Consider the following 19,421-nt stretch of genomic DNA (forward strand, 5'->3'; position numbering starts at 1 on the left):
GGGTCAAGCAGTGCATTGGTAGAAGTATCAATTCACTGGACTTCTCAGCGCCTAACTCTGCTTCTGTGTCTACCCCAAGCTCCTCAAGTGCGTATAGGATCGTGAATTGGAGCAGTTGCCAGTAGACCAAGAACCTGCCAAATCAGGAACCTACTACCGTTCCCATTTGCACCCCTTTCCCTGAGCTCAGACTTCAGGGCTCCAAGGCCAACGTGTTGGTGTGACTGTATCCCTCCTTGCAGACAAAGTGGCGTGTGCCACACCTTCCGAATGTGAAAAGCACTGTGGCGCCAGAACTACTTGCAGCCCCATCGCCTACCCCATGCTGATAGTAGGGCTGCTGCCCAAAGGTAAGAAATGGACCCCACCGTCAAAAGCCATGGAAACCCCAGATCTCTGTCCCCATTGATGCCTGTGCCCTCAGGCTGTGGGAGCTTACCCACCAGTCTGCCCACCCTTCTGGATGGAAATGCAGGCTGTTGAGTGAGAGAGTTAGTTGCATAAAGGAAATCTTTCGTGGCCTGAAGGAAGGAGCTGGACCTCCTCCCTCTTCATTCCTCATACACTCACACTCTGTGCTTTCGATCTGCGTAGTCCGCTTCCCTGGCTTAGCTCACGCCTTGGTGCTTTCATTCCACAGGTGGGCTCCACACTGTGCTAGACAGTGTCCTAGCCGTGAGAATGCAGAGATGAGAGAAACCTAGTCCTGCGCTCAGAGAGCTCACAGCTACTGGGATGGGCAGGGAGACGGGCAGTTCACCGACAGGGAGTGGGGGGCTTGCACTGCGAGATGACAGCCTGTGCATGCATCTCCCCTGCACCCCGAAGCCCCAGGGGGATGCCCACCGTAGTACATTGTCTTTAACTTCCACATTAGCTCTGCAGATCAATAGGCTGGAAAGGTTGAGACTTTTCCGTGAAATGCAACACAGATGGAATCTGAGTGATGGAAATGCTACCCATCCCACAGTTAAGGAAAAAGTCATCCAGGTTTTCATCTGAGCCCGTCATCAAGGGACGTGGGTGAGAGTGGGCTGTGGGGGCGCCTGAGGGAAGGCAAATCGGAGGCCAGCAGTGTTTGCCTGGCCAGAGCACCCCCAGTAGCCCAGTAAATATCGTGGGGGCCTTGCTGCAGTGGGTCTTCAGTTCAGGCCCTGGTCACCCTCATGCTCTCCCAACAGAGCAGAGCCCCTGCCATGTGATAATACTATTAGATTGGCGTGCTTATAGCTAATATTTGTTGAGCACTTGCTCTGTATTAGGAATTGTGTTAACCCATCTACTTCCTTTGTCTTAATCTTAAGAACAGCCTGGGGTAAGTACTTTTATGCCCCGTTTACAGATGAGGACACTGAGGCACAAGGAACAGCATCGCTTGCCTATAGCCTGCACTCCATCTGAGCCTCTGGCTCCTCATCTGTAAAGTGGTGAGGGAGGGGGCACTGGTTTCCCTCCCCCAGGGTGAGAGGGCCAACTGCGCAGGCTGATGCCTCAGGGAATGTTCTGGCACAAAGTAACACTCAGGAGATATTAGCTCCCATTATTATATAAAAACATAGCAGGACACTAGTAAGTGTGGTCACAAAGCAAGGACAAATGTAATGAGTTAATATGTCTTAGATGGAATCTCACTCCAAATAAAATTTGTGTATTTTGTAGGAGAAAATGTAGTATATAGAAAAGCTCCTTAGGAGGCCTCAGGCATCTCCCCAGGTGGACACAGAGCTGGAGGTCCAGGAAATGTCCCTTCTCTTGCAGGTGCACGAGGCTTGATGCTGTCCACACTGTGGGCCTCTCTCATGTCCTCCCTGACTTCCATCCTCAACAGTGCCAGCGCTGTGTTCACGCTGGACATCTACACCCAGATGCGGCCGATGGCCACAGAGAAGGAGCTCATGGTAACAGGAAGGTGAAGGATTCCTCTGATCGCATTAGTTACTGCTGTCAGCGAAACGATGGCCACAGTGTTATCACATGAAAAATTAGGCTGTAATACTGTAAACAGAATCATCCTGTGTATATACAGTGTGGCTATGATTGCCACCGCCATCTTACAATGAAGATGCATTGCTTTTATAATCACATAGAAAATGATTTTCATTTGGGAAAAAATTAAGTACTTGCAGCGATAAAAATGAGCATAGGTAACTGTACCCCAAAATAGTCCTTGGGAGGAAAGTTACATACAGAGTCTCATTATCTCATTTGGTCCCCATGACAGCATGAAAGGTCAGTTTTACTGTGCTCGCTCTCTTTGGAAACGTGGGGGGAGGGTGGCTGAGAGAAGGGAGTTGGTCTGCCTGAGGTCACACAGTAAGTGGGAGAGTATCTCTGCCCCAGGGCCATGCTGTTAACCGTGATGCCACACGGCACCGTGCAGGCCCTGAAATGTAAGTGGACTGAATACCTGAGTGAAAAGGTTAAGTTCATCAGACTATTTTTTTAAACCAATTATATGCTTCTTAGGAAGAGATACCCATTTTACAGTTTTATTGAAATATGGTTGATATATAACATTGTATGAGTTTAAGGTGTACAACATGATTTTATGTATGTGTATATATTATGAAATAATTATATAAGAAGTTTAGTGAATACTCATCACCTCATATGATTACAACTTTTTTCTTTTTTTATTTTGTTAAAGATTTTATTTATTTATTTTTAGAGAGGGGAAGGGAGGGAGAAAAAGAGAGAGGGAAACATCAATGTGTGGTTGCTTCTCAAGCACCCCCTACTGGGGACCTGGCCCACAACCCAGGCATGTACCCTGACTGAGAATCGAACCAGCGACCCTTTGGTTCACAGGCCGGTGCTCAATCCTCTGAGCCACATCAGCCAGGCTACAACGTTTTTTCTATAGATAAGAACTTTTAAGATCTACTCTTTTAGCAATTTTTGATTATATAGTATAGTATTGTTAACAGTATTCAACATGCTGTACATTATTTTCCCAGAACTTATGTATCTTATTACTGAAAGTTTGTATCATTTGACTATCTTTGTATATTTCCCTTACCCCAACCCCACCTCCCACCTCTGGCAACCACAAATCTGCTCTCTGTTCCTATGAGTTCAATTTTTTAGATTCCACATGTAAGTGAAATCATATGGTATTTGTCTTTTTCTGTGTGACTTACTTCACTGAGCATAATGCTCTCTAGGTCCATCCATGCTGTCGCAAATGGCATGGTTTCCTTCTTTCTATGACTCAATAACATACCATGTGTGTAATACCTTATTTTCTTTATCCATTCATCTGTCATGGGTACTTAGGTTATTGTGAATAATGCTGCAGTGAACATGGGGGTGCAGATATCTCTTCAAGATAGTGATTGTTAGGCCCTGGCCAGGTAGCTCAGTTGGTTAGAGCACTGTCCCAATATGCAAAGGTTGTGGGTTCAGTCCCCTGTGAGGGCACATACAGGAGACAACCAATGAATGCATAACTAAATGGAACAACAAATCAGTGTTTCTTTCTCTCCCTCTTCTCCCTTCCCCTCTCTCTCTCTCAAATCAGTAAATAAAAAATTTTTAAAGATAGCATTTCCTTCAGGTATATACCCAGAAGTGGAATTGCTGGATCATATGGTAATTCTAGGCTCACTTTTTTGATAAGTGATATTGAGCATTTGTTCAAGTACCAGTTGGCCATCTGAATATCTTCTTTGGAAAAAAATGTCTATCAGGTCCTTTCCCATTCCTTTTCAGATGTGTTCTTATTTGCAAATATTTTCCCCATTTCTATAGGTTGCCTTTTCATTTTGTTGGTTGTTTCTGTTTTTGCACAAGGCCTGTTTACTTTGATGTAAAATCTGGAATACACTCATTTGTTACTGTTTTTGTTTTCTTGTGCTCTTGGTGTTGTATCAAAACACACACACACAAAAAAAACATTGCTAAGACCAATGTGAAGTAATTTTTTCTCTCTGTTTTCTTCTGGGGAGCATACAGTTTTGTGTCTTAAGTCTTCACTCTATTTTAAACTAGTTTTTGTGAATGTTGTAAGACAGAGGTCCAGTTTCATTCCTTTGCATGTGAATATCCCATTTTTAGCACCACTTATTGAAGAGACCTTGTTTTCTCCATTAAGTATTCTTGACTCTCTTTCCACATATTAGTTGGTTGTACATGAATGGGTTTCTTTCTGGGCTTTCAGCTCTGTTCCATTGGTCTGTGTGTCTGCTTTTGTGCCAGCACCACACTGTTTTGGTTAACTTTTGTTAATCTTTTATCTTTTGTTATTGTTGTAATATGTTTTTATGTCTACATACATAGTATACCCCACAGTACAGTTATAGTGATATATTAATTGCCTTTGAAAGAAATTAAAATAAGAAAATATATCTATACATAGTATTTTATATAACCCATATGTTTTATGTTTTTTGTCTGTTTTGTCAAAAAAATGTTTTTATCCGACCTTTATTTTTGAAGGATATTTTTGGTGGGTATAGAATTCTGGGTTGACAGTATTTTCACCACTTTAAAACTGCTTCCCATTCTTTTCTGTCCTTTTGTTTCTGAGAAGTCAGTCATGTTCGTAGTACTTCTGTCTGTACTTAACGTGTCTTTTTTCCCTATGGCTCTCAAGATTTTTTTCTTCATTTCTGGTTCTTAGTCATTTTGTTATGATCTGCTTACGCGTGTGAGCAGCGTGTGTGTGCGCCTATCCTAACAGTTTTGCCAGGCTTCTGAATCCGTAGTTAATGGTTCTCATCCAATTCGGGATGTTTTGGGCCATTATTTCTTTGCATATTTTTCTACTCCATCTCTGCTCTTTTGGGGGAGTTCTACACACATATTAGCTCTTTTGATAATGTCCCACAGGTCCCTGAAGCTCTATTTATTTTTTTATCTTCTCTGTGTTCAGTTTAGTTTCCTGCCAGTCTGCCTTTAGGTTGACTGGACCTTCCTTCTGTGATTTCCAGTGTGGTAAGGCCAACCACTGAAATTTTCTTTTCTTTTAAGATTTTATTTATTTATTTGCTTTAGAGAGATAGGGAGGGAGAGAGAAAGGGAGGGAGAGAAACATCAATGTGTGAGAGATGCATCAGACAGTTGCCTCTCACACAGCACCAGCCAGGGGCGTGGCCCTCAACACAGGCACATGCCCTGACTGGGAACCGAACTGGTGACCTTTCGGTCTGCAGGCCAGTGCTCAATCCACTGAGCCCTACCAGCCAGGGCAAATTTTTCATTTCGTGTATTGAACTGGAATTTTAATTCTGGAATTTCTACTTGATTTCCTTTTAAGGTTTTTATAGTTATAATTTTTCATAAGTTCATTCTTCATCATCATTTCCTTTGAGTCCCATAGTATAGATTTAATCACTGCTTTGAAGTCCTCATCCGCTCATTTTAATACCTGAGCCACCTTGGGATCAGTTTCTATTGATTGCTTTCTTTCTTGACTATGGATCACATTTTCTTATTTCTTCACCTGCCTCATACATTTTATTGTATATCGAACATTGTGGATAATGTATCATAAAGACTCTTATCATGTTCCTCTGGAGAGCATTGGCTTTTGTTCAAGCATGCAGGTAAATCACTAGCTGAAAACAAACTTATGGAGCCTGGTTTTACATTTTGTTAGGGTGTCTATTTTGGTTTTGCTCTAGTCTTATGGCAAATTCTTAGCTCTAGGATATAATGTCCCAGAGGGGTGTCCAACCTTTTGGCATCTCTGGGCCACACTGGAAGAAGAAGAGTTGTCTTAGGCCACACATTAAATACAGTATGACACATAATCTCAAAAAAATCTCATAATGTTTTAACTAAATGTATGATTTTTATTTGGGCCACATTCCCAGCCATCCTGAGCCACATGCAGCCCGCAGGCCACAGGTTGGACACCCCTGGATAAAGCATGGTCCTTTAGGGGTTCCAGTGCAAATCCCGAGGTGGCCAGATTGCCATTCCAACTCAATGAGATTCAAATTCCAAATTCTGTTCCCTGCTGTCAGCAGGAGCTGGTTCTTTCCTTTCTCTGCCTTCCAACAGTTGCTTCCTGGTGGGCTGTTTGGAGATTTTCTTCCACGTGTACAGTTCAGGGGTCAGCCATGGATTTAGAGGGGTTATGCACAAATTTGGACCTCCTTGCTCTAGGCTCCCAACTTTCTGGAATTTTCCCGAAATATTTTCAACCAGTTTGCATCCGCAACCTCTGTCTTCAGACTCCTAAGCCCAGTAAGAGCGAGGCTTTCTGTTTAACTTCTAGCCACCAGACACCATGCAGACTAGGGCGGAGCTGAGGCACAATGCTGGATACATGTAGGTAGCCCCCAGTGCAGTTCTGTTCTTTCAAGGATTGAATCCCAACCCCTCCCCCAGTTCTGCCTACTCTTGGCTGCTCTTCAGTGTTTTCATTTTTATATTTGACCCTGAAGTTATCATTGTCAGCTGTGGGAGGGTGGTTCCCACGCCAGCCAGCCCATCGGAACTGGAGCTGAACCCACTCCTTTGACTCTCCTTCCACCATCGAGGTGTTAGTCCTTTCCGACATCACTTGCTCTCTGACTCTCTCTCTCAGAAGTATAATGTCTAAGCTTTTATCGACACAGAAATAATAAGATCTGTTCATCTCTGGGGTGACATTTCATCTAGTGCTATTTTATATGTAGTCACATATTTTAAAATCTTTCACTTAGCAAAGGCGATGAACATTTGGAAACTCGACTCAGTTCCTTAAAATTTTCAGCAAAATTTGAATAGTAAAATAAGCTTTGGAACTTGTTGAAATCGTTAAAATCATGTGCCATACTAATCTGCCTGAAGTGTGTTTTTGTTTTGTTTTTAGCTCAGGGAGTGTTTGCTTTTATTTATTTATTCATTCATTCATTCATTCACTTATGTATTCACTTGTGTATTTTTTTATTATTATTCTATTACAGTTGTCCCAATTTTTCCCCTTTATCCTCCTCTGCCCAGCCCACCCCCCACTCCCATAGTCAATCCCCACACCATTGTCCATGTCCATGAATCATTCTTACATGTTTGTGACTAGTCCCTTCCCCTTCTTTCCGCCATTATTCCCTTTCCCCTTCCCCTATGGCAACTCTCAGTCTGTCTGAAATGTTTAAAAATGTATTACCCCTCAAGAAATTAGTATTTTCTGTGTATTACATTTTTTAAGCGTGACTGTCCCAAACCCACCCTACATACTTGGTAAACATATATCCATGATTCAGTGACAGGCAAACAGACACTGTTTTCTTGTTCAGAAGTTGAAAGACTTTTGTCAGCGGCTGTGTGGCCCCATGAGTGTTTAGGAGTACGCCTGTCTCCTCCACCCCACACTTGAGAATGGGCACCTGAATTTAACCTAGGGAATAGTTGAGTCCCTGGTTTATGGTCTGTAGATATTTTCTTGGCAGGGGAAGAGCTCGTCAAATTGCCATTGACTGTTGGTTTAACTTACAGGTTTTTCGTTATCATCCTGCTCGCTCTCACCAGCACCTTGGTGCACATTGTTCAGACGGCGCACAGCGAGCAGCTGTTCGACTACACGCAGGCTGTTATGAGCTACCTGGTGCCGCCCATTGCTGCCATCTTCCTGCTTGCCGTATTTTGCAAGAGAGTCACTGAGCAGGTAGGTGGGGGTTGGCACGGCCACTGCAAGGCAAAGTGTAAGGGTTTGCCTCCGCCTCCACATTGTAGCTGTCTTTGCCAGAGCTGCCCTGGGAGGGTCTCTGGTGCGTCAGGCATTCACAGCACTGCGTCATGTGCTTTCTGAGAGACGAGTTCCTCCCGGGAAGATTTGGACCATGCTCCTGCTTATGCGTATGTGGTAAAGGCAAGCTCTGATCTGTTTTCCTCACTTTGCAATGTAAGCCACTTTCAACCATGCCAGGGATGAAGCAAAGCGTGTGCGTGATCCTCCCTCACACACATCTGGATGGAGGAAAATATTCTTCTGCTGCCTGTCTGCTTGGGTGTGTCATGCCTGGAGATTCCATACTCACAGAGGGCTGTGCAGTCGTGGGCTCCTTCCACCTTCCCTGCAGTGAGGACCTTCTCTCCCAGCCATGCTTTAAATAAAGGTCCCAATGAGTGGTTCAATTGCGCTTTCATAAGGCTTTGAACACACAATTGACAGAATAGTTTTATTTATTATTTGAGTCATATTTTTACTTGTTTCCCCTACCAACACCAAGTGGCCGGACCTTGTACAAGTTCTTGAGAACGGGGCCTGAGGTGCTCCAGGACCTGGCCCCTTCCAACCTCTCAGCCCTTGCCCTCTCCATGCACAGCCCCTGCCTGTCTCCCGCCCCCACCGATCTGCAGTGCTGATAGCTGAACACTCCTGCCTTCCGTGGCCCCCCTTTATTTGCATGGACTCTTTGCTTTGCTAGGATTATCTTTTTTCCTTCTCCATCCAGCTGGTGCTTCCCCCAAGGCTCATCTCAAGTGTTCAATCCCCTAGACCATCCAGCTGGTGCTCCCTGCTCCACCCACCTCTTCGGGACTTAGTTTAATACCTACAATGTGTGGAGAGAGTGGCTGGGCTCTGGGGATGCCAGAGCCTCTTCTCTTCGCTGTCTCTTGGAAAGAGCACGGGCAAGAGGGGCAGGCAGTCAGGAGAATCTACCTCCCACCTGTGCCACCAACCTTAAGATGTCGGGACCTATCGCCAAGGAAAACTGGGGGTCTAGGCAGTAGCTCTCCTGCTACCACTGATCCATGGTTACAAGTGTATTGTGGGTACCATCTCCATCCTACAGAACTTCTCCAGGCCCTCTCCCCCACCCTGTTTCAGATGGCGTGCTCATCTGGCTTCTGCCGCCCTTCCTTTTCTAGATCTCTCCTTTCTGCATGTCTCCTTCAGTAAATGGTTCCTGTCAGTCATCCACCTGGCTTTCAGTTTGAGCTCTTTCTCCAAGATATTTGCCCCATACTGGAACCTCTCACTCCTCCGACATCCATCCCCCACTCATTCAAGATGAAGTCCTCACTCGTCACGAGTGTACAGTATAGTTGCAGGAGACAGATCATACCCAGCAAACAGGCAGAGATTTCTGATAGTGATGCAGTGCTGATGGAAAGATGAAAAAACGGTCATAGAGGATGGCAGGGCAGGTGCTGGGGTGAGCTGAGGGGCTGGAGGACATTAGCCAGGGTGGTGGCAGACTTCTAAGAAAATGACCTTGAATTTGAACTCTGAAGGATGAGCTAAAAATATTAAGATCTATGGAGGAAACCAAGCAGAGAGAAGAACAAGTGCAAAGGCCTAAGCCAAGGGCAAAGTGGGCAGTGTCCACATGGAGGAGAAGGCACACACAGTGGCCAAAGAAGAATGACTAAGGGCAGAGTGGTGGAGCCAGGCGGGGTCATTAAAGAGCAGAATTTCAACTTGATTGTGATGGTGAGCCGTGAGAAGCTATTGGAGAGTTTAAGCAGAGCGTGGCCTTCTCCCATACAGGCTTTGAAGAGATGGCCCTGGCTCCCACGGGGACGTTGGGAAAGCAGGGGGCCAAGGAGGGGGACAACTTGCGTGAGAAAAGGCGGCAGTCTGGGATTTGGGCACTGGCCACAGAGAAGATGCGAGCGGCTGGATTCCAGACGCTCTTTAGAGGTAGAGGCAGCTGGATTTGCTGCTGGGCTGGTGGCAGGGCAGGATGGAAGGCCAAGGAGCAGGAGTGATACCTGGGTGTTTAACCCGAGCAACCGGGGAGATGGAGGAGCCCCTGAGAGCAATGAGGAGGACTAGGGTCTTGTTTGGATACACTCCATTCGACATAGCTGTTTATGATCTAGCCTAAAAGTGTGTCCAGTGTGTCCCAAGTTCTCTGATTAACGTAAGAGAGAGAGCAAGTACCTCGGGTCTTTGTCAGCCCAGGAAGGAGTCTCCACACTGGCACTTGCTCACACAACGCTTCTGCATGGTGTGTGAAGCCCTTATGATGACCAGGTCAACTTGAGAACTCGGTGCGGGAGGGGAGGCTGACAGTGGTTTGCCTCATCACCCACCTTCCTCTCAGGTGACTTTCTCGGGGCTCCCCCTTCGGCAGGGTGCCTTCTGGGGGCTGATCGGTGGACTCCTGATTGGCTTCATTCGAATGGTGTCTGAGTTTGTCCAGGGACCCCAGACCTGCACATCAGACAACAGCAAGTGCCCCCCGATCATCTGTAGAGTACACTACCTCTATTTCGCCATACTCCTCTTCCTGGTCAGCCTCTTCACCATTCTGGGGATCTCCTTGTTCACAGACCCCATTCCGGATAAACACGTAAGTGCTGCCGTTAGGGTGTTCCGGGGCCAACCAGCAGTCCCAGTGTCCCAGGGGGCAGTGCCTTGGCTCTGCTGGCTTTGGACAGAAGTGGCTGAATTCCTGCATTCATGTTGAAAGTGGTGGGGGCCGGGGCCAGGCATAGGGGTTGGATCAGATATAGGCAGATAACACAGAAAGGGACCTGCCTTAAAAACAAAACTAAATCAAAAACCTTTTCAACAGTCCTCTGCCAATTAGGTATTTACTTATAATGAGAAGTTTGGCTTTTAAAATACAAATTTTCCTTGGAAGTGTTAAGTTCCCTAACCTCAGTATGAATTCATGTAATCAGGTCAGTCCCAGCTGCCACCACCCAGAGGGAACTAAGCCAACAGGAAGGGGGAGGGAACGGTTATTGGCAGCTGCCCGGGACCAGGGACCAGCGTGGGGCTGGGCGCCTCTCAGCCTCTCCTGGCAGGGCTGTTTCACACTTCCCAGCAGGCAGGTGTCAGTCACCCCAGTTGGAAAGCCTGGGCTCAGAGCAGTTAAGTCCCTTGTCCAAGGCACCAAAATTAGTAAATGACACATCTGTGCCCCAACCTGGCGGCACCACACCACCTCCTGCAGCACGGCCAGCAGGCTCCGCAGGACAGGGCCCTGACCGAGCCAGAAAGCAGCAGGAAGGTCCTGGATGTCCAAAGCCTCTGGAGGAGCTCAGAAGGGAGAAGCACTTGGAATGCTTACCTGCCTCTCTTGTGCCTTTGCCTGGGGTAGAGGTAAAAGTCACGCACTCGAGAGGCAGCTTCAGGGTCCCCAGCTCACCCCTGGGCATTCCCTCTGGCCATACTCATTGCTGAGTGGTTCCCGTGGGATTCCTTCCCCCCAACCCCCGCACACAGAGCCCAGCTGCAAGAGGGGGAGAGTCAGTGGGTGCACAGCCAGGATTGTCGGGGGTGCAGGCCCACCGCACCTCACCCCTGCATCCATGACAGTGGGGGCTTCCCTGCCCTGGCACCTTGAGAAGTTGAGGACGATGGACTTAATTTCCTGTTGCTCAAGGCCTTAATCATTTAGACTGTGTTCTTCTCTACCCTTCTCTTACTCAACAGTTTGGTTTGGTCTGCTGCTCAGACAACCAAGTACTTGTTGAGTGCTTCCCATCTGCCCAGCGGTGGCCAGGTGCTCGGGAGAACACAAAGTAGCTGCTGGCAGGGGTGGGGTGATGAAGAGGGAAGTCCATGTTTAGTGCCAGTGTCCAGGCACCGGGCCAGGCCTGCTGCTCACCAAGGAGGCGGGACAGCAGGCGAGCCCAGGCTGTCCCAGTGGACCCCGGACCTCACCCACGGGGGCTGATGGTGCGGTTGGGAAGTCAAATGTGCACGTACAGCATCACCAGGAAGCAGGTAAGGGCTACATCCAGTCTCTGTCATGGACACAGCGGAGGTTTAGTTCCAACACTGTAATCCCACAGGTGGGCCTCAGGCAGGTCTTGGAGTGCAAGTGCGCATGCGCTGGCCGGGCAGGGCCCCGCCCCACTCAGTCACATCCTGAGGGGGCACTGAGGTTCGAGTGTACCGGGCTGGTATAATAATGGATTCGAGTCTATTCCAGGATAGGTAGGCTTGGTGGAAATGTCACTTAGCTCTGCTTCTGCTCACCCCAGCCGCTTAGCTGCTTTTGCGGGGGGAAACAAAAGCAACAGCAATTGGCTGGGTTTTGTTACTTCCCACAGTTTCCATATATGTTTTCAGGAGAAGAACAAAATCACAGACCAGAGGGGAAGGGATGCTCCCCTTCTGCACCTACAAATGCCTTCTTGAGCTTGAGCAGCTGAGCTCAGCCAAGGGGCCGGGTTAACCAGGTGAACCAGGTGAAGCCTCTTTGGGGCTGAGTTAGCGCTCTTCTCTCGCAGCCAGGAAAGAAAGCAAGTTCCTGGGTCTGCCCGGTCCCCTTCATCCAGCGAGAGGGCCTCGTCCACCGGAAGGAGTAGGCCAGGGGGGACAGGTGGCGGCCCCCACCTGAAAGGCACAGGTTCCTGGGCCCTCAGAACTGGAAGGAGCCCTGAGCGAGTTGCCTCCCAAGCCTTATCACACAGCTGAAGGACACTGAGACCTGGCAGGTTATGTCACCCTTTGCCAAGGCCACACAACCACACGGTAGCAGAGCCAAACCCAAGTGCCACGCTTTCCCCATCCCACATTCCCTCGGTCTCATGTTGGAGTCTGAGGACCAGATCCCTTTTCCCCATCAGGACCCCTGTGCCCACCTGCCAGCCATGCCACCAGGAGGCCTGTGTGACGGGGCCCTGAGTGGTCACATGCCCCTTCTCTCCCCCAGCTCCACGGGATCTGTTGGAGTTTACGAAATAGCCCAGAGGAAAGAGTGGATCTGGATGCAGAAGTACTAGAGAAGAGACACGCGCTACGAGCACAGCCAGGTGAGGAGGAGGAGCCAAAGCCCTGGGCGGGGTCCTGTCCTGTGGGGTGGGCGTGGCCTCTGCTGCCACCCAGCACCCTCTGCCCACCAGAAATGCTGTTCCAGGCAGGGGCCCTGTCTTCCATTTTTCTTACCATACCTTCAGGGGTTTGTGGGGCTGTTGAGGCTGCGATGCCTCTCCAACATTCACGGGGAGTGACCTGGGCTCAGAAGACCCACGTGGGAGACATCAGCAGACGCTCTGGGCCACCCCTGAAATGCAGGTGTGGGGGATGGGGGGAAAGGGGACTGGCATGAAGCAAGGGGACACTCCGGGCCATGAGGAGGAGCCAGCCAAGGGGCAGAAGAACAGAAGTATTGTGGGGGCGGGTGATCAGCCCACTGAGCCAAATGCTGATGGGTGGAGAAAGCTTCCTGAGAACTAGCTGCTGTTTTCACTGCACAGAACAGGTGCCTGGACATGAGCAACATGGTGGAGCGGAGGGGAAGGGGGCAGGGGAGGCTTACACAGGGATTTGAAAGGAGAGCGTTTCTCGGAAGGAAGGCAGGAGATGGTCTGTGAGGGCGGGAAGCAGCCCCACCTAAGAAGGCACTGGGGGAAAACAGGCCCAAGGACAACCAGATTTTAGTCCAAGCAAGAAGAGAGAGGATGTTCCAGGCAGAGGCTTGGGCCCTGTGGGCCTGGCGGCCAGAGGAAGGGTTCAGCAGATTGGGTCAAAAAGGAGTCTTCAGGGCCACAGGAAGGGCGGCCTGGGCTGCTCGAGCCCTGACGCAAACAGGGATAAAGGCCTAAAGAGATTAGGCCTGAGTCTGGGGCAGAGAGTGTGGGGGGAGCTGTGAGTTTGGGGGAGGGAAGAAGAGGGCGGTGAAGAGGCTGCATGAGGAGAAGGCAGTGTTCCAGGGCCCTCTCTCTGCTCTTGCCAGGGAGGTTCGGAGCCCAGAGAGGCTGGGCTCCCTCCAGACCCTGGCAGAGGAGACCCAGGGTTGGGTGGGCTCCTTGGACCTCTGCCAGGCCAGGGCAGGCCTCTCTGAGCAAGGCTGCCTCGTGCACCTGGGGCATATGGGGCTCCCTGGGAATGTCTCTTGTCCAACTGGGGGAAACTGGTGCCTGGGGTGCCCGCAGTGTGCCAGGTGCTTGTTCTTGGTGCACCTCTCAATTCCTCTTCTCCCACAGTCCACTGTCATGGGTGGCTGATGATGATGACAGCGGCTAACATTCGTCACCCAGTTGGGCTGTGCCAGGCACTGTCAGAATTCCCCTCATGTGTGAGAAGTTCAGTTGTCATTCTCACTTTAGAGATGGGGACACGGAGGCACTGAAGAGTTAAGTGACTTGCCCCGGGGTCCATAAGGTAACCTGTCAGTGGCGGAGCTGGGATTTGAACACAGGCAGTGTGATTCCAGTGTGTGTCCACCTCCCATCACACGGCTCTTGGTCTGAGGTCGAACGATCAGTTGCCTTTCACTTAAGCCGTCTCTCTGGGTCTGGCAGCTGCACGCTGGCGTTATAACACGGGCATCTCAGAGCACGGGGCCGGAGTGTGCTGCTCAGGACTTCTCCACGCCAGTAGCCAATACTGCTGTCCCTGACTTGGGGGTTCTCTGGCTGCAGCCACCCTCCCCTTGTAACAAGGGCTCCTCCGTCTCTGGCTGCTGGGCCCCATCATTCCTGGCATCCCCCGAGCCTCAGGACACAGTTGGTGTGGAGGCTGCCCAAAGGGATAAGACGCAGATAAGAGCACGTTAGAGCACATGCTGCTGGGTGCCTGCTCTGACGGAAATGCGCGAGTCTTATCACAAAGGAGGAAGCCTTCCCCAGGCAGCGCTGGGTGCAGGGAGGGTGGGAGATGCGCCGGCGCTGGCCGTGGTGCTGACCGGCCTGAGCAGGCCCTGAGGAGCAGCCAGCCAGCTCCACCAACAGAAGTGAAGTTGAAGCCCCAGAGTTAGGTGTTTACACAAAGTTGGCCTAGAAAAATGAGTGGAAACTTTCCTGTAATTCCAAGGCTTTCCTCCTTTGCCTCCTGGAAAATGCTAGTGATTCCCCTTCAAGGGCCTGGAGAGCCTTATTTTGGGCCCAGCTGTAAGACACGCCTGCCTGGAGAAGACCTTTCCTGAGACACTACCAAGGAGGGCAGTGTCTCTTTCAAGAAATCAGATTTTTTCCATCCTCTGGAGAGTAGTGACTGGGGAGGGGGATATCAGAGGAGCAGCCACTTGCCCCAGACCTATGGAGCTGCGTTTGGCTGTGTGCCCGAGACGGAGAAGGGTGGGCATGCCGAAACAAACCTGGGGGAGCCCTCAACACTCTGACCCCCAGTTCAGGGGGTCTGGGCCCAGCTGAAGGCTCTGCCAGTAGAAGGTAAGTATGGCCCCAGGCAGCCCCGCTCTGCCCCCGCACGCGCCCCTCGCCCCCTGTCCTACTCTCCCAGATCTCTGAGGACGGCGGCAGGCGTTCCGTAGCAGGGGCTGGGGACTGGCCTTCATATTAGAGCGAGGCTGTCAGTCTTCCTGCCGGACTCACCACTGAGATGTGACACCCGATCTCTTCTCCGGGGTCCTGGTCTGCGCCTCCTGACCACTGCCTGTTCCCTCCCTTCCAGCTGTGTTCAAGGAGCCCCAGAGCTGCGTGTGGAAGGCTTTGGATATGTTCTGTGGCATGGAGCCAATGCCAGGTAGTAGACTGGCTCCAGAAGAGGTGGCCATGGAGAGGATGAAGAAGCTCAGTGACCTGTCTGAAGAGCCCGAGCTCAGTGACATGTGGGAAGGGACGAAGCACCAGGACACCCTGGAATCCCCATTCTGGAGAAGAGTCATCAACGTCAGCGGGTTGCTCTTGATACTGGTCACAGTCCTGTGCTACATCCTCTACCACTGAAGCCGCCGGGGCCCAGGGCCGCCTGGGGCGAGCAGGCAGACCGCTGCCTCTTCCAGACTCGCTCGCCTTTGAGGGGAGGAGGTGTTTCCTACCGGGAGACCCACGTTTGTGGGACCAAGGACCACACTAGTGAAAACGCTCCCTCATTGTCCCTCACCAAGTGCCACCAGCTGCAGGGCGTGTGTGCTGAGGGGCAGAGCGAAGTCCGTTCGCGTTGCAGAGACTATGCAAATGAGAACATCTGTTCCTTTACAAAATGAGTCATTTTCTCCAAATGACTCTACTGCGTAAACACTGACTTTCACTTTAAATTGAATTTTGGCTTTTTATCTCTGGATGTTCCGGGGATTTTCACTTGTGTTTACTGTCACCATTTCTTTCCACACCCAGCCTTCGTTTGCCCTGTCCCCCCCTCCTTCTTCAGTGTGTGCCCCTGCTGGCAAAGGTGCCATGCAGTGTAAGCGCCACCCTCGTGCTGGGTTTCCTACCCCAGGTGTTGTGCCCACTGACGGCCACACAGACCAGCTGGAGCCAAATCCACCTGTGGAAGGAAACGTGGGCTCCTGCAGGCCAGCGGGGGCGGAGGGGCTGAGGCGGTCTGCGCTTAGGGAGCAGGCTGCACCCCCCTCAGCACTCCCTGCTGCTGCCTTGCCAAGCCCCTCCCAGTCCCTCCCCATCTGCAAGCCCTTGGGATGTTATTGGGGTTGGGTCCAAGGGTTCGTTTCCCCTTCACTGTCAAACACAGGCTACTCCTGGGCAGTGTTTCTATAGGTCCCCCTCCTAATTCTTCTTGGACCAAAATAAATGATTTGTGTCTTTAGAAAAAGTTTTGAGTGCCTTGAAGTAATTCGGGAAGACCCACCGGCATCCCAAAAATCACACTCTAAAGGCGCACTAACGTGCCCAGCTCCTCGTCCCTGATTTGATCCTTCAGCCGGCATTGTTGAGCAGCTATTACGTGCCGGATGCTGCAAGGAACAGCTGTGAACAGAGCACATGGCCCGTGGGGGGAAACAGAATGAAACACCAGCGGAGTTCAGGTTCCCAAAGCAGGTAAGGTCTGCAGGTCGGGCCCCTCCCCACCCAAGTGGCTGCCAGCATTGACTACTGTTTTCCTGCCTGGGCCAAGAACATTACCATATTCCAGCCACAGAACCACCCTTGTGGAAGGACTAGAATTAGCCGAATCTCACAGGGAAGGAGACCGAGGCTCGGCAGGGTGTCCTGGTAAAGCCGGAGTGTGCCGTGGGCCCGAGCAGCCCTGTCTGACACTGAGCCAATGCCGGCCCTCCACGCATGCAGGGTGTGCACTGCAGGAGTGCCCAGCAGGGAGCCCCACCTAGCCTCGGGGGTCAGGAAAGCCTCCTGTGACTGAAGAAGGAGGTCAGTTAGCTGGACAACAGAAGGGACAACCCGTGGGAAGACACAAGGCAAGAGCTCAAGGCATGTTTGAGGCCGCCGAGACACAGCCTGTGCAGAGGAAAAAACCGTGAGAGATGAGAGGACAAGGTAGGCAGGGGCCTGACCTGCGGGCTTTATGTGCTGTGGAGTCCTAAGTCCCTGGGAGCTTTGGAGGGGAAGTTACAGGGTCAGAATTGCTGGCTGCTGCAGAAAGATGAAAAGGGGACCAGGACACCCAGCAGAAGGCTGTTAGAGCAAGGGAGCACGTTAGTGGCAGAAAACTGAAAAGGAGGGCGGGGTCCAAGAGAAGCCATCTCTTAGAAGTAACAGGACTTTGGTGATGAGACTTCTGGAGAGCAGGCCAGGCGTGACTCTGGCCTGAGCACACGGTGAGGGGCACACCGACTCCAAAGACCAGCCACACTGGAGAAAGAGCAGGCGTGGGGGGAAAGGTCAGGCACTGTTTGGGGCCTGCTGAGTTTGAGTTCCATGAAGATTCTAAAAAGGCGTTGTCGAATGCCCTTTTCTGCATCTATTAAGATGATTATGTGGTTTCTGTCCTTTATTCTATTTATGTTACACTGATTCATTTCATATGCTAAGCCACCTTGCATTCCTGGGATAAATCCCAGTTGGTCATGGTGTGTAATGCTTTTTAAAAAAAAATTGTCTGCATTTGGCTTGCTACCATTTGGTTGAGTGTTGGTGTCTACATTCATAAAGGGTGCTGGTCCGTAGTTTTCTTCTCCTATGATGTCTTTGTCTGGCTTGGACATCAGGGTAATATCAGCCTCATAGAATGAGTTGGGAAGTGTTTGGGGAGAATAGTGTGTGAAAGATTGATAATTCTTGCCTGGAGACACTTAAGGGTAGATGTTAAGTTGGATACAAGGGTCCAGAACCCAAGAGAGGCTGGGGCTGGAGACCCAGATCTGGAGGGAGGCAGGCAGCAGGCAGGCCTAGCTGAGACGGGAACCCAGCAGAGGAGGCCCACGTCAGGCAGATGAGGCTGTGTGTTGGGGGGGGGGGGGGGGGGGGCAGGGGGGAGGGCTGGAAGTCAGCGTGAGAAACGCCCCTGGTCATGGAGGGAGAGAGGTCTCCCAGGGAAACCGGGAGGGCGCAGCCAGAACCTTGGGCAGAGGCAGCAGCCCGGGAAGGGGATGCCTGGGCCGCACACAGCACGGGGCCTTGGCAGCAGGGAGGCGGGAGCTCTCAGGTTAGAGCCCCTGGGTGGGGCGGCAGGGATGGAGCCAGCCTGCTGGGGGCTGCGGTGAGATAGGGACCTGAGGAACCAGAGCCCCCGGAGCCCCCATTTTCTAAAGGAAAAAAGGTTTCACCTTAATGGGACCCTTTTTGAGAATGAGGTTCAACCTGACCCCAGCTGGGCCTAGCAGCAGCCTGTCCTTTGCAGAACGAACACACCCTCTTGGAACTATTTGGGCCAACCCTCTGATTCCAGGAGAGTGAAGGCCGCAGTCCCTGAAAGGACAGCCAGCCGGCGCCCACTGGGGAGTTCTGGGTCTGCTGATGACGTTTTCCCTAGGAGGGGCAGGCATGCCGTGAGCCAGGGAGGTTCTGTCCCACAGGACAAATGGCTGCTGGGTGGGGATGTAACGAGCAAGACCTTGTTTGAAACACGGAGCCTCGAGAAGTTCATGGGCAAAGAGTAAGGCTCTAGCTCAGCCCGGACAAAGGAGTCCAGCCCCAGTCCTGCGGCTTCTCCAGCTGAGGTCAGAACTGGCTGGAGGTCAGTCATCCTGCCAGACCAGGCAGGGGTGCGGGGGAGGTTAAGGGGTCCCCGTGTATGCCTGGACCCCACCTCCCCCTGGCTCTCTGGCCTCCTCAGCCTATTTCTCCTTGGGGGAGAAGCGCGGCAGGTGAAGGCACAGGTGGAGGCAAACCAGACCTAGCCAGGCTGACGGCAGGGGAGGGCGGGTGGGGGGCGGCGGCCTCAGGCCTGCCTAGAGCTTACTCGGGTGACTTCCTGCCTTTAGAGGAGAATGCGGCTGTTTGGAAGGAAGACCCTAAGGAGCATCCCTGTCTGGACAGCTCATCGCCGGAAGGGCCTCTTACAACTCACCCTCCTCCAGCAAGAGCGCCTGTGGGAGACATCTTTGACCTTGCTACCCAGTGTGGGAAGGGAGCAGCCTGGCTGAGCAGGGCTGTCTGTGCCCAGGCACACCCCAAGAGCCTCAGCGCTCCAGCGTATAGAGCTTCGGTGATGCCTGGTCCAGCTGTGTTTCCTCCTCCGACCCAAGTCCCTTCCCCCCACCTCTCATCTTTGGAAGGCTCAGGCCTGCCCTCTGCCTTCTGAGAAGACGCTTGGCCCCCGCAGGGAGCAGAACTGCCTCCCGTGGGCTCTGTGTTCAGCCCGTGCTGCCTCACCTGGCCACCTGTGACCTGGTCCTTCTGGGCTGGCTGTTTCCCCTTTGGCAGGAGAGAGAGAGAGAAACGTGATCATGGCCCATGAACATCAGGAGACGTGCAGACCCAAG

At 51.2% G+C, this 19,421-nt stretch overlaps 1 protein-coding gene across 1 annotated transcript in view; it reads left to right on the forward strand.

Moving 5' to 3' along the window:
- The window catches only part of LOC114509830 (sodium/glucose cotransporter 1-like), a 41,711-nt gene extending 25,323 nt beyond the window's left edge, over positions 1 to 16,388 (forward strand). The window contains exons 9-14 of the mRNA XM_028528380.2: positions 243 to 350; positions 1,759 to 1,909; positions 7,426 to 7,594; positions 10,014 to 10,232; positions 12,552 to 12,651; positions 15,251 to 16,388. Of these exons, the coding sequence (XP_028384181.2) occupies positions 243 to 350; positions 1,759 to 1,909; positions 7,426 to 7,594; positions 10,014 to 10,232; positions 12,552 to 12,651; positions 15,251 to 15,525 (1,022 nt within the window). The 3' untranslated portion in view covers positions 15,526 to 16,388. The remainder of the gene's footprint in view (positions 1 to 242; positions 351 to 1,758; positions 1,910 to 7,425; positions 7,595 to 10,013; positions 10,233 to 12,551; positions 12,652 to 15,250) is intronic.
- The last annotated feature ends 3,033 nt before the right edge of the window (positions 16,389 to 19,421 follow it).

The sequence above is a fragment of the Phyllostomus discolor genome, chromosome 13, assembly GCF_004126475.2.
Source record: "Phyllostomus discolor isolate MPI-MPIP mPhyDis1 chromosome 13, mPhyDis1.pri.v3, whole genome shotgun sequence".
NCBI classification, from domain to species: domain Eukaryota; kingdom Metazoa; phylum Chordata; class Mammalia; order Chiroptera; family Phyllostomidae; genus Phyllostomus; species Phyllostomus discolor.